Consider the following 15,314-nt stretch of genomic DNA (forward strand, 5'->3'; position numbering starts at 1 on the left):
GGGGGCAGTGAGATGAAGAGCTCCTGACCAGCCAGTCTCAGACCAAAGCCATCTCTTCCTGAGAGGGCAGAGTAAATCATAGAAGAAGCTATCATCTCACGAGGCTGCAGTACTCAGTCTCATTTCTGTACTAATTCCTGCCACAGTCTGGAGATAAGAGTATTAATTTTAGATGCACAGCTCTAAGCAAGATGAGACTCAGCTCTGTGCAACCCTTTGAATAACAGCAACAGACTTGGTGGGTACGTGACACCCTGGAGACTTGGGCCCTCCTGTTTACATCCCCCACCAAGTCCCACCTTTCACGTCTGACCCAGACAAGTCCTCTAAGCTGTCCTTTGACAAGGGACAACAGCACTTCCCACTGAGAATACATACATTCAAGCCCGTTGACAGTGCAATGACACAATCCAGAAGGATACAACCAAGGGAGACACCTGCTCCTGGATGGATGTAGGAGCTGTCAGCTGCTGGACTGCAGTGGTTCTCACTGCTGACCCCAACAACCCAGGGTAGCTCAAGGCACACAGGGCACTAAAAAAACTCCTTACACCCTTGCTCTGCTCAGAGCTTCCTTCAGTTAAACAACAACATCAGTCTCTATTCCCAGTTACATCATGACTTCATTTTTTCCATCTGAAGTAGCTAACTGTTGCTTCACGAAAAATGTCAAAAATTGCTTGTTTTCTGAATGAAAACTTAAAAGTCTTGGGCAGAGAAACAAAACCCTGCTAATACAAGGATGATGGTTTACTGGTATTTCACTAAAATAGCAACAGCTATTTGTGTGGAGTATGTCTATAACAAATATGTTGGTATAAAAATGCTGCCTTGCAAACACCATTCTTTTCAACGTTGCCTTTACAGCTTTGGAGGAACTGGCCGCTTTCACAGCCAAGTTTGCCACCGCTATGGAAAACAGGCTGCACATGCAAGCCAGCTGAAGTCATACAGACTGAAAAGGGCTAGAGCTGCTGCTGCTACCACTGTAAAAGTGTTATTTGGAAACCATCTTCTAAGAAAGCTGTATAAGGAATCAAAAATCCACGGTAGGGATGCAGGCTTGATGCTTTTCCATTTTTTAGCAATGACTAATACAAAAAAGCTCTTATCTCAAAATAAAACATTTCTGCCCCTTACAAAGGCATATAAGCAGGCAGGACAGACTGGCCTTATATAGCTGGCCTAGAAATGTCCTCTTCACCACTGTATCTGAAGACCTTCTTGCATTGTACTCTTGTAACCTCAACCAATGTGGATGAGAACCATGCCAAAGCCTTTCTCTTCCTCAGCTGGAAGGCAGAGGGATGTCCCTCTTGATTTCATCAGAAGAGTTGTGCAAAAATAGCGCAGAGACAAGGCCAAAATCAAAAATCAAAAGTAAAACACTAACACTCAATAAGCCAGGCCAGAAATAATTTTCTAATTACTCTAACAGAGTTAAGTGACATGCAAGAAATACAAACGTCTCCGTGTCTAAGGGAACATAGAAGCATGTTTTAGAAGCAGAACAATTCAAGCCATTTCTTCTGCTGCTTTCTCCCTTATGTACAGCTGTTTGCTGTCTAACAAGGGTTGAGTTTGTAACTGCAGTTTTATTCTAGGGTCTCCCTATGATATCCGGCTGCCTATTTGCATAAGATTTGAAGGAATCCAATAATCCAAGAATTATAGAATGATTTCTGTTATCAGTCAAACAACAATTAACAAAAGTAGCAAGGAATATTTCTATTTCCTTAAGATGCTTCACAGCATGAACTGCTTCAGATAAAAGGACACAGTCAGCTCAATTAAGGTTTTGCATCTTGTTCCTGAAAATAAATACCATTTTATAATAGCACAACTTAAGCTTCACCTTAACTAGCAAAATATACCTGGCAATGCTTATGCCAAATCTTAAGAGACATTCTCCAAAGTCCTTTTCTAAATCCTTTTTGCTAAATGTTTTATCTGCACTGCACCACACTGCATACTTCATGACAAGAGACCTTGTGAAAATGTTAACTACTTCAGGCAAACAAGACCTAGATTGCAGCAGTTGTCCTTATAGCTTTTTCCCCACATGAATTTTCTCTACAAGGTAAAAGTAGATTATGGCAGCACCAGACTTGCACTGTTTCTCCACTCCAGTTGGATACAATGGTATTTCATTGTGTTGTAATATAATACCAGGTCAGCTTCATATGGTTTTCTTAATCCAAAACCAGTGTTCAAGTACAGCTGCCCTCAGATTTAGACAAACCTGAAGAACTTTAAATACAGCAGAAAGCTTGTAGTCAAAGATCTCATCACATACCTCTTTTTTTTTGGTATGCCCCTACAAAGTCCAGTGAGAAAAAACACAAGATACAGGCAAAAAAAGGCTCTAGCTGAAGTCTTGATATTCTGATCTACGACCTTAGGTGTGACAATGAGAGGTAGAAAGCACATACGAACACCTCTATACTTCGTAGATCCCTATCAAAAATGCTGACATGGAAGTTCAGGAAAATAATAAATTCTACGTAAATCTACTGGCAGCATTAGCATCTGTTCGATACTTCATACTTCTTTCCACAGAAGCAAAATTGCTTACCTTTAAGAAAATGAACCTTCTCAAAATCTTGAAAATTAAGTAACCCCAATATAAATGCAAGCCTTGAAGGATCAATAGCTGCCCATTGAATAAAAAATATGCTATGACAGGAGTCGTGGAGTAGTATGTAGGCTGATACAATGTGGCACGAAGAATCCTAAAAAATAAAGGTCACTGTTATGGTGCAAGAATCCTTCTCTATGCTTAATTTCACATTCCAAACCAATTAACTATTTCCAGAAAATATTGAAAAGCTCTGCAAAGATGACAGATCAATGAACAAGTCCTGTCTTAACTAGATTAAGCATCTCTATTGAAATATACACTTCAGAAGATGAGAAATTTGAGTCTTGCATGAAAGTATTCTAAATAAGGTTAGAAAAAAATACCATTTTTTTTGTAATCTTGAGCTCTGCGTGGTCTAGATACTATGCAACTCAGAGCTTGTCTATGCTTTTTTTTTTTAAAAAAATGCAAATTCTTTCCAATCTGAAATCCACACTCCAGAGAAAATCCTACATGCTTTGCAACAGAGCTTTTTGTTAATTAACATATGTTTTGTCCATCTTCAGACTTCACTACTTCTATATTATTTGGGGCTTTTTGAGTCCCTTTAATCTCATCATGTTTTGCTTCCAAGCTCAAGAACTTAAGAAACTCAGTGAAGCAAAATGATTGGAGATCACTTGTATAGTTAATCAAAAAATAACAAGAAAGCAAAAGACATCAGCATATCTGAAAGAAAATACTGCAGGAAATTAAAACCTTGTGTTGATCAATGTTCAGAACTATTAATTTAACCAGCTTGAGTCTCTAAGGGCTTGTCCATGTGCAGGGAGGGGCATGAAGGCAAACTAGAGCAAGTCAACAAGACCATGAATGTGAAACACATTAAACACTTTTTAAAAGCTAAACATGTTAAGCATTAAGCACACTAAGCACCCATATGGATCCCCCAAAGCAGATTAAATCATAGCACTCCAAAGTCATGCGAGTATTTAGCAAGTTATGATTTATTTGCATTGACTTCATAAATTGGTTCACCTGAACTTTTCTGAATGCTCCTCACGTGAGTGAGGTGAGGTACTACCCAAGAACTACGTAGCAAAAAGAAGGCTCTACAAAAAATTAACTACAATCATATAGGAACTGTGCTGTACTCTGACTTTGCAGCTACAGCAGAAGGGATGGAATGAAAGGGGAAATGACTTCTAGTTAAGTAGCTCGATCTCCTCAAAAATGCAGGAGCTCATAGCATTTAACTACAATTTATGAAATTAAGTTAAATAATACATAAAAGCCTTTATTTAGGTGTCATGGTTTAACCCCAATTGGCAACTAAGCACCACACAGCCCAAACCAGCACATTAAGTTGGCATATTTTCATGAGGCTCATTTAAAAACTATTTTTCCTTAATTTTTTTAAGAAAATGACAGTTTTTGTCAAGTCTTGTTGCTGGCCTTTAGTACCCAACAATAGCAAAAGTTCTGCTTCTGCTCTTTTCCTTTTCCTTTCCTTTTCCTATCACAACCAATATGAACCTCTCAATGGGAACGAGAACGAAATAAAAGCCTGTGACTATATTAAATATTGCTTACCAGAAGGGGAACAGGATGATTCTTGTGATGAAAAATGCAATAGAAAAGATGATAAAGAGCATATTGCAGGTTTTCTCCCAGCGAGCATAATTAAACATTTTGGCAGCCTGCATTGAATAAAAAACATCAAACACATTACAAATATTGTGTGAAATAAGTCCCTTTCTGCATTTTCATAAACAAGGACTCGTCTTCTGCCTAAGCAGGAAGAAAATTTCCTCACTGTTTGACATGTAAAGCAATCATTTTACTGATAGCTAATAAAGCAGTATCAAAACAGATTCTTTGTTTATATTTCTCCTTTCATCTTAAAGGAAAGGACTCTGTATCGAAGGTCTAAAGAACAGCTCTCCAATCACAATATAAAAGTGTCACGAGAACACAAAGTGCTCTTGAAAACAGAGGTAATCCCTCGTTCCTGTACCAGATTCAAAACAGGCTGAATCAAAGAGGCCATATCTGCAAGCTCAAGAATGGCAGTGACCCCTTATACCCAGGCATTCAGGTACATTCATGTTACTGACCCTTCTCTGGGCCTAATTCAGCATTGGTCTCTATCCTGCTAATAAAGATTATAATTACTGCTTCTCCCCTAGCTGAACTGTACAACTCTCCATGCTTCATTTAGGAATCACCCTGGGCACTGTTGAATGAAACAGCTGTTCAAGTGTAAGCAAAGCTTCAGGTGCCAAGCCTGGGTTTCAAACAGCACTTTGATGAACTTTTTTATTTTGAGTGGCAGGGCTGAATTCATTTATTCTGGTACCCAACTTCAGTTTCCATCTGAGTGCTGTCCTACCAGTTGTCAACTATTTGTAAGGCCACATAGTTAGTAGGACCACAAAGCAGTTCAGGGTTAAAAGTAGCCCAGCAAAAACCTAAACATATGTGTTTAATCTGAACCAATCCCAACTGCATGACCCCACAACTAGTTGTTCTAACACAACTGATGGAGTACCAGGAGCAGAAATGAACAGTGACAGACAGCAGCCTACAAGGGCTGCTTACACTGGCATTGTCACCAGAAGAGGTGACGAAACTATGCTCTCAATCTTGGTGTTACAAACTCAGGATAAATCTACTGAAGGAAACACAGTGTGCATTCATCTTACGAGAAACCCAGCAGCAAGTCTCTATGACCGCAGTGCTGTGGACACTTCTTAAACATTTCTAAACATTGATATTTAGTTCAGGGAAGGGACCTCCCCTTCAGTCCAGGGGAAGAAACTTTTCTTCTGCCAGTAGATACCGCCGATACCTTGTTCACGGACAGCTTGAGCGTCTCCAGCCGGAAGTGTATAATGTAGATGCACCCCTTGGGTCAACACAGCGGTGTGAAAGCTGACAAAATTAAGCCAGTTTGGAGAAGTAGCCAAAATTTTGGCTGCTAAATTTGCTTGAGAATTGGTATCATGACAAGCCTTTCACAGGCTAGCCAACTTGGTCTAATTTTAACAGTGAAACAAGAATAATCCAGGGAGGCAGCTGTATTTCCAGTCCCCATTCTGTACTGAAGAACTTCTCTTCTGCTCTTTTCTCATAATGGATTCTATAACGTAGTATCGAATTAAGTTATCTAGCTCTTTTTTATCTTACAGTTTATGAATCTGCGAAGCCATGTCTCTATGGGGATAGGAAGGGATTGTATAAAACTTGTGGCAAAAAGATTAAAACGTCAATAAACATAACCTGGACACCAACCAAAAAAACCCAAAACAAACACCAACAAAAAAACCCAAACAAAAGGTGGAAGGCAGGGTTACCTCAAGCCAGAAATCTGCAGTATCGTGCACAAATATCACCAGTGTTCCAAGACGCACGTAGTTGCCACACCAAGAGCCGCTCATCAACCCAATGGCTGCCAAGTGATGAACAACATGAGCCAGAAAATCCTGTGAAAGAGAAAAGAAAAAGAAAAAAAAAGGTAAAGCCAAGCAAGTACAGCCCTTGAGGGTCTGTCTCCGTGCGGATGAAATGACGAGCAAGACCTGTCACGCACAGAGAGATGCCCTGGCAGTAATGGATGTGTGCAGGTGTGCCAGGGATAGACTGATGCTGCCCTCATGTGGCTACACCACATCCAGTACCAGGACTGTGCTTTTCCTTATATTTTCCTTATAAATGTTTCCCCCTCCCCTCATAGAAACAGAGGTTCTCGCTACAAATAAGCATGACCACTTGCCTTCCTTTTGTTGTCAATCCCAAGCGTAAATAAGAGAGACCAGTAAAAACTAATCTCAGCCATGTAGTACCAATATTGGGATGGCAGCAGACTCTGTAGTGAAGAAAAATACAGTTAACTCTGAGAATAGTAAAAACTGAATGCCAAGTGAAATGACTTCTTTTTTCCTTTCCTCATTTCTTTTCCTCCTCTGCTGAGTCTTGCTTAAAAAATTAAACTAAACTAAATCCCTGTTCTGGGCTTCATTAAGAAGGATGTTCTGGGAGCCAAATATTTTAACCTTTACTCAGACCAAATCCTCAGTTTCTGCAGTTCCTCCCCCACCTCTGAATTTCAGCATGCTTTTTTTTTCCACATTTTTGTCAGAGAACTACACGCAGAGTGCTTCTGCATTTAATTACAAACAACTGCAAATAAATGAAGCCCTCCATTTTGGTGAACAATTAACATTTTAAACATTCACACATCCCATGACTAAAACGTCAGCTATTTATGCTAAAATCCGATGCATCTGCTTAGGGCTAGATGCTGAGCTTGGCTGCTCCCTTGGTTCAATAGGTTTCCCAGGCAGCAGGAAGCAGGCTTCGTTATCAGGTCCCACAAGTAAAAGAAGCTGGGAAAACTCAGTTGGGAGGCAGGATTATTTTTATTTTTGACCCCTGAGTAGGACAGGAATAAGAGGGCAGTGTGATGGGTCACAGATTTATAAAAATAGCGGGGGGGGCACATAAGAACCTCTGGCAGGTGGGCAAGAAGGCAGTTTGCTTGGAGTCATCTGTTATGGGACTGTTAGTAAAATATTTTAGGAAGAAGCAAGAGCCTCGTGACCCTTGGTAACAACCAGAGTATTGAACAGAGATCCCCAGAGCAGGGACTCACATTATGCCAAACCAAATCACTGCAGCACTCCCGAGTAACAGAGCCCAGCAGACACACAGCTCTTGGCATAATCCTCTGCGTAACGCTATTCTGCAGTGCCTCGAAGCATCGTAAGGACTGGTGCAAGCTTAGGGATTCTGCACTGAAACCCGTAACGCAGATAGCACCACTGGTAACCTGAGAGGGGTGGAAATAACAGTGGTCTGGCTGGAGGGCTGAGCTGCAGGCACAGGCAGATCCCGGAGAAGTCCTGCAACAGTCAGCAGGAGGTACCAAAGAAGGGCAAAAGGCTTTGGTGCCACACCTCTCAAGTGTCAGGTGGTGCCCCTTGGGAGGGAGAAGCACTACTGTGGATTACCCCTTCCAATGGGGAAATACTTGGAATGCCTCGAGGCCAACGGCCCAATGCCAAAAAGCTCACCTGAAATGGATAGCCAACCCACGTCTGCCATATGTCGTAAAACCAAGGTTTCTGGGGAAGACAGATGATTCAGAGACTGATCAGCTGAGCAATGGTAAATCATCTTAACTCAAAATCTTCAATACTTAAAATTTTGCTAAGTGGAGAAGGCTAAGAAGCTATAGGCTTGATAGCTGTTCTCCACCAATTTCTAAGGGGATCCTGCATCTCAGATTTATTATATTGGTCCCAGCTTTTTGGCTTCTTTTCAGGACACCTGAAACGTTCCAGTTCGTCATTTCATCATCCAAAGCAGTGGGTGTGTGTTTTATTACTGCAATTACTCAAGATATGTTGCCACAGTGATTAGATTTTGCTGTGTTTACCAGCCACACACACTACTGGTTCATGATGATAAACAGTATTTGGGGAGAAGAGTCAGATGAACACAGACACGCTGAGAACTGTTCTGCTGCTCAGGAGAAGCATTAATGACACCCCAGGCAGTGCTCACATAGTTACAGGCAGCACTCTCTCTGTTATTCCCAACTTCTGACTCAGCAGCAACATCTCAATAAACAGACATGAAATACACCATTGTTGTGGCCCTCAAAAGTCCTGCCAGAAACGTTTATGGCCATGTGATGCATTTGTAGGTGTTAACAAGGCATGTTTTAACGCTGTGTGACTTTTAAAAGCTTTCCTTAGAAATACTGATTACTCATAAGTTATCATAGAAGTTCAAAAGAGAATTTAAAAATTGAGTAAAACCTATCATCTAGATTACATACATAGATTTAAACCCAAAGAGCCACTGAAGCCAGTGAGTCTTTCAATGGGCTTCAAAAAGATCTAGAAATCAGTTTTTATTTTGTTTAAAAAAAAGAGTATCAATCCTTCAAAAAAAATTAACTTACATCATACAGAAATATAAATCCAGCAATGGAGGATGTAAGATAGAATGAAAATCGCCAGCTGCAAAATTAAAATGAAAAAATAAGAACAAAGCATTATATTTTTTTATGGATATCATCCTAAGCCAGAATTACTGCAAATCATTGTATATCACAGACAATCTTCACATAAACGTGCACTCACGCTCTACATTAACGGTTGTCACATATTAACTGTATCTGAATTATTAATATTTAAATATTTAAGCTTTGACTAATTGCTAAAGTAGTAAATTATTTTACATTATCACAATACAGATATCTTGACTGTGATTACAGCAGTAATTTTCCAGCCAGCCATGAGCTGATCAAGAGAACAGGCAGTGCAAATACAACAAATTCCCTAAAAATTAATATTTGATAATGCCAACCTTTCCTGCTGTATCAATCCACACTATTCACACTAGACTAAGAACATCTCACAGTTCCCTGACTCCAGCAGGTCTTTCGGCCACATGGCACATACTTTCCAATCTGCTCAAACACTGTGAATGCTGTGAGCACCTACAGGGACTTGTTTCAATTTCTGGGTTAATTTCTTTTCATTTCTCTTAATACCAATTGTTGAAAACAAGGAAGCCCTACGAAACTTTAACAACTACTGGATTAGTTTATGTCTTACTACAGAGGTCTGAATTAACTATAAACCTCAATCTTTGACTAGGTTTGCCAGCATTTAGCCTGTTTAATCTTTTTGTGGCTTAAATGGATATCCATCAAGGCAGATAAAACTTTCAGGTTTTCACTACCAATCTGGTAAGTCAGCAAAAGGAAGAAAGTTCTTGTGTATCTCAGTGAACCGAAACTATGTTGTTGCTTATATATGTCAGAGCAGGATGCTGTGATTTGGAGCCAGCAATCAGCATTGTAATGACTGTGGAGCCTGTGTGGGAGGTATTGTCCCTGGGACTGGGTGCGGCTGGAGACTCAGCCGGAGTGTTCCCACTCCCACCTCTACAGGTGATGGAAAGCTTCTTCCTTTCCACTCTTCTCCTTGGCAGGAACAAGCCTGACCTTTCCCAGAGCAGCTCTTCAAGATCAGCAGGAAAACACTGCCGGGACTTCACATGCTAAGAAAGGTCGTGATCACAGAGACAGACACATAGCCCCAAACCCAGTGAAAACATTTTATAGAACAAGAGGTATCCCAGAGGACAGCAGCAAACAGCCTCCCAGAAAACCTAAATTTGCTAAAAAGGAGGAGAGCGCTCCTCAAAAAGAACACTGTACTAACAAATTGAGAGATGTATAAAAATAAGATTGTGGTCTTTGGCAAACATTAGTGAAGTACCGTATGAAAGATGATGATGAGAACCTGTCTGGTCAAAGCAGCCCCTCCTTTCCGAGCCCTACATTACCTGGAGGCTGATATCCCGGATGAAAGAATGAGATGTTCAAAGACTGAGCCAGCGTTTTACAAGAAAAACAAACAAACAAAAGATGAGGACATGGAATGGCAGAGGCTAGACAAGATAATGGGTCTCACACCTGTGGAAGTAGTCAAGAAAACAATTATAAAAACGCGACTTGATACACTGGTAATAAACAATTGTTTTACTTTTCAACTTTAAAGCATCTTTCCTCAGATGATTTGAAAATAATACTTCAGAACACCCACTGCGCAGACAGAAAAATTCAAAGGTACAGGGTAGAAATCAGGAGAGCAAATGGAAGGTGAGAGTGGAACCCACAAGTGATACCTGGTGCAGAGTTAACTAAGAGATGCTAGGAAAAACAACACCATGATGTGGGACAGACATTGCACAGGGGCTGATTCTGCCCTCATGCCTCCTATTTCAAGGAAGGGAGGTGTGAGTAGTCCAGTGGATATAGCAGGACTGATTCTGTGTTGATTGTAAAGTGTAAATAGTTTTCTGAATCAGATCCAAAGCACAGAGGACCTAACAAGACTGTGTCATTAATCCCCAGCCCTACATATACATATTGAATGCACTTGGCAATAAACACTCAGTACTTCAGATAAACTCAGACGTGCAAGACTGCCAGAGCACGACCTCATTTTGCAGTCAGCCAAGCTTCTTTGTGAATTTGGTGAACAAAACCTAAAGTAAAACTCATCCAAATTCACCAAATTTTACCCAACAAGTGCCTTTTAAGCTCCGAAGCCGGCCACCAGAGAGAGCACTGAACAACAGCTATGCAAAAGGATTTTCTGATTTAACTTCAGGAATCTTTTCTCTTGAACTGAGTCTAACAAAAAAGAATTTAGTAGGTGAAGTTAAATGCTGGTAAGTCTTTTATGGCATGGAAGGTTTCATGCAAAGGGCTTTCCAAACGCCAGTATTGCTTAACCGGGAGCACTAATAGCTTAAGTATGGTTTAGATCTGGCTCATCAGATTTTCCTTGTGATTCAGAAAAATGATCCTGGAGATTGCAGGCTTTCAAAAATTTCATAATGCTCATAACACTGACTACTAACATGGAATAACTCTGTTCCTCATTTGTTGCCTTGAGAATTATATCCAATTAAATTCACTGACAAAGAGCAGAGCAAGGTTCACAAAATTGCACAAGAGAAACCTGTTTGCTTCATTCTCACTCAAGCTGCCAAGCAAGTTTTAATTTCAGTCTTTGGCTGTGTATTACTAGAGACGTGGATCCGTGGCAGGTAGGTCTTTTATCAATAACAAAGGAAATCTTATTGTCACTTGTGAAACAAAATTAACTGATCCACAAAACAACAGCAAAAATAAACCATGCATGTCTGGTTGCCAGGACAGTTTACTCAACTCAGGCTTCAGAGCAACGCATCTAAATGAGCTGGATTTATGCCCAGCAGAGGACATCATCAAATCATTATTTTCAGTGTGAACCAATATGATAATCTTGATAAAGTACTCAACTTTGAGCTTTATAGCTGTACTTTTAGTGTAGATTAGCTTAAGGAATGAAGGTTAAAAGTAGTTAAATATTATAATTGTGAATTTTTGCCAGTGTAATTACACTAATCAAAAAATCCAAATACAGAGGACATTAGGAAAGTGTTTTACACTGGTACAGTTAATTTCAGTATCCAAAAGGGGCAAGCTATGTAAGTAAAGCCATACCCATTTGGGGATTTGCAACTTGTATGAGATTTTGGATAACACTAGAATAGTTAAATAGTAAAATGTTTAGGTATGGAGAAGTTCTTACACACTCATGAAAAATCAGACTTTTAAATGCTTTTCCAGTTTTCAAACATACGCAGGTGGTTTTGAAACTTTTTACATACTCATTATTATCACTCAAAATTGCTCAGTGGTCCACTCCCATCAGCGTATTTGAGCTCATGTTTTGCATATTCAAGCTATGACACCTATCATTTAGTTAGGATGCCATGATTCCTGCTCTTGAACTGACTTCTGGACACAAAATAGCATCCCAAAACGACAGCGTGGGTACATACATAGACAAGATCGAGTAAGCATTTTTGTTCCCTTATGATTACTGGCAGACAGAAAAAATATTTCCCTATTCTCTGCATGTTTTCATTAAGCACTATGTAGCAGGAGCCTACAAATAAGTCATTATACAACAAAGAAAACTAAAATATTTTTGAGGTTTTTTTCCCCAGCAGAAACTGTTAACCTAATCTTTTAAAGTCACACCACTTGGAGAAATGCTACTAGATCCTTTCAATTTGTTTGTGTATGCACAAACCAAAACCCTTGTCAGACAGACTCAGCTTTCCGGAAATAAGTCACCCTTGAAAAGGTACCTGAGGACCTCAATCTTTTTTTTCAAAACAGTAAAATCAATAATAATCAAAAGCATTGTCTTTTCTTACAAAGCTTCCTGGAATTTCCGAAGCACTGTTGGGATCTCAAGGTTTCGCCGTCTCCTAAACCACTTTTCCACCAAACGGACTGTACAGTTGCACTTTTTGGCAAGGCCTTGAATCTCTGACTGCAAAAAAATGGAATAGCATTAGCAACAAGATGTACTCCAATGTCATTTTCATTTATTTTGTAGTTCACAGATCAGCTTCCCACTGTTGTAAGGTCTTCATTTAAAAATATGACTAACATAACTATCTATGGGGGTTTACCTTGCAGGTTTCCTGGTTTAATTTTTGAGTGACACTAACAGAAACCCTGGATTTTTGAGGCACTAAGTTATATAAATAAAGCAGGCATGAAACGTACAGATCCACAACCTGTGCTATTTGCTTTCTGGTGGCTTCTGCTATGTTTTAAAGATGTAACTTCTACTGCTAAGCAAGAGGTTGGACTGGAGGGGGAAATGCCATGTATCAGCATACATGGTCATTGTATTTAATATCTTACCTAATTATAATTAATTATTAGATTATATTTAAATGAGTCTCGCAGGTGAGACACAGCCCTGGAATTAAGGTGACCCGAGCTCTGTTCTCAAATCCAAAGTCCTTCTGTGGTACAGGGCAAGTGAGTTAATCTTGCTGAGCAAAATCCAGACTGCCTTTCGATACCTAAAAATAAATTAGGGCTAGACCACTGCATAGAAATGCATCCAGCCATTCAAGTGCAACAGTCAGGTGTCTGTGTCCTTTGAAGGTGAAGTTGCTCTGCCGTGCAGCCATGCTAGCCTGTGCTAAGCACAAGGCAGCGCGACTCCTGCATTTCTGGGTGCTCAGCGCCCCACGTGCAGCAGCCTGTAGGCTTCCTCCCTCTCCTCCATCCCCAAGTGCGGAAGGTGTGGGCTGACCTCCCCTGGGGCTGCTGTAGGAGCAGAGGGAGTGTTCAATTCATCCCGGGGAAGTTCTTTCCCTGCAAGGCTAGTATGCAAATAGTGGGTGGCAGCAGCGCTGCCTCCACCAAGGTAAGTCCAGTTCAGTTAGTCTCCTACCCTCAGAGAAAGCTCTGGCATGTGAGCAAAGGCACCTTGGCTGCCAGGAAGCATTTGCCAGGAGTGCAAACAGGCTCTGTGTTCAGCCCATCCTGCTGGCTAGAGAGCTGTCTACTAGCCACGCAGGAATACCGACTTTGTTCTCACAGACGATAGAGCCTAGATGCCCTCAATCACCAGCCAGGCCTCTGCATGCTTTCTCAGGCACACTGGTCGCCAAGCTAGGCACCTAAAGGAGGCAGCCTGAATCTTTCCCATGTACTGACAAGTATAAAAATGCTGTGCTTTCTTTCAGAGATTAATTGTCAAACTGTACTTATGCAGAGGGAAGGTATGAAACAGATCGGGATACTTGCGCAGGTAGAGAAGAGCTCATATGCGAACACAAATACATCTATTCCTGATTGTATCAGGCAAAAGGACACAGTAAGAGACTAGCAGACTTAGGGATAGAAAGCAAATTTCCACATATCAATAATTATCAATATCTCTCATTACTAGAAAGCATATACTTCTTTTCAAAAAACAGTATAGGAACTGCAATTGTTTGGTTAAGTGAACTTTCTGAGGCTGCATTCACAGCAAAGCACCTGTTTCCCATCAACAATCAAGTTGCCTCATTTTTTGAGATGGTAAACATTGGCTATTCTTTTTCTTGTTCAATTTTAAAAACAAACCGCAAGGTAATAGAAAGATTGCTTTTCTTTCTCACATAAGCCAGGATTAAGTATGCAGCAATATAATGGATCAAAAGGCTTCCATGCCTGCGTTCCAATATTATTGCTTGCAATAAATATGATACCACTTTCCAACAACAGATGTCAGCTGATGTTTTCTCCAGCCAGAATGAGTTAAAGATGGAACACTGATCTTCACTGGAAACATTATTAACAGTCTAACCTAGAATAGCATGCCAGAAAATTAAACATCTTAAGCGTATTTTCTGTTTTGGATGCTATATACCCTTGTCAGCAGAACAGCAACAAGAACCCAAATAAATTAAGTCATCTGTCAATCAGCTGGAACTCATCCCATGATGTCATTGCTGATGGCTGATTGAAACAGTAAGACCTGGGATTTTCCAAAACCAAAACTAGTTTAAAAGAATGAGAATCCTTACTTGGGATGGATGTTTTGAGCACTCCCGGAAATAACTCTCTAAAACAGGATTAGGCTGTGGCTTCACACGTCTTACATTCTTTATACCTAAGGCTTTTGCTAGAGGTATAGCAACATATCTGAAAAGACATACCGTGAAAAACTTTAAAAATACAACACAGTTACAAGACCTTAGCTATTCTCATGCCAGGATATGAAGAAAATCAGTCTGAAGCAATTTAATCTGCCATAGGATATGACAGTGCACTGTGAGAGAAAGGAATCTCCCTAATCCCAAGAGAGAACCACAGCGTATTAGCAGTTATGCAAAAAAGCAGACCCAAGGATTCAAGTTTGTGGTTGTGAAATGCTATAAAACTAAAGGAAAGATCCTGATTTGTCTGTCTTTGTGCTTTTCACAGGCATACTGGAGTTAAGCAACAGTGAAACAAGAACAGATGCTCTCTCTGTGCGAGCTGAAAGATCGCTACCGGGCTACTTTCTCCTAGTGGCAGATAGTCGCTTCGCATGTTGCTTCACCGGGCTGCCACTGCCCAAGATACTGGATTTGGCTTGTGGCACACAGCAACTCCCCCAGAGCCTGAAGGCTTCTCTTTCTCTTCCATTTTCCAATACAAATTGCTGCAGAGCATGCCAAATGCTTCGCTCTTCTACTTGGGAAGGCTTTTCTGAAAAAGCCCCCCTGACTCATGCTGATATCAGCAATTGATTCCTTATTACTCATAGCAGTGGTCAGTTTTCCTCATTCATGGGTAGATTCACTGCAAGCCAGATGT

At 40.5% G+C, this 15,314-nt stretch overlaps 1 protein-coding gene across 5 annotated transcripts in view; it reads right to left on the reverse strand.

Annotated features, from left to right (window-relative positions):
• CERS3 (ceramide synthase 3) overlaps nt 1–15,314 on the reverse strand; it is a 56,234-nt gene that overhangs the window by 15,738 nt on the left and 25,182 nt on the right. For all 5 annotated transcript variants that reach the window (XM_054836724.1, XM_054836725.1, XM_054836723.1 and 2 more), the window contains exons 3-10: nt 14,540–14,657; nt 12,380–12,498; nt 8,553–8,610; nt 7,657–7,707; nt 6,357–6,449; nt 5,938–6,066; nt 4,175–4,281; nt 2,576–2,732 (exon numbers count right to left, since the gene is read on the reverse strand). In XM_054836724.1, the coding sequence (XP_054692699.1) occupies nt 2,576–2,732; nt 4,175–4,281; nt 5,938–6,066; nt 6,357–6,449; nt 7,657–7,707; nt 8,553–8,610; nt 12,380–12,498; nt 14,540–14,657 (832 nt within the window). The remainder of the gene's footprint in view (nt 1–2,575; nt 2,733–4,174; nt 4,282–5,937; nt 6,067–6,356; nt 6,450–7,656; nt 7,708–8,552; nt 8,611–12,379; nt 12,499–14,539; nt 14,658–15,314) is intronic.

This window comes from Grus americana, chromosome 10 (genome assembly GCF_028858705.1).
Source record: "Grus americana isolate bGruAme1 chromosome 10, bGruAme1.mat, whole genome shotgun sequence".
In the NCBI taxonomy this organism is placed as follows: Eukaryota; Metazoa; Chordata; class Aves; order Gruiformes; family Gruidae; genus Grus; species Grus americana.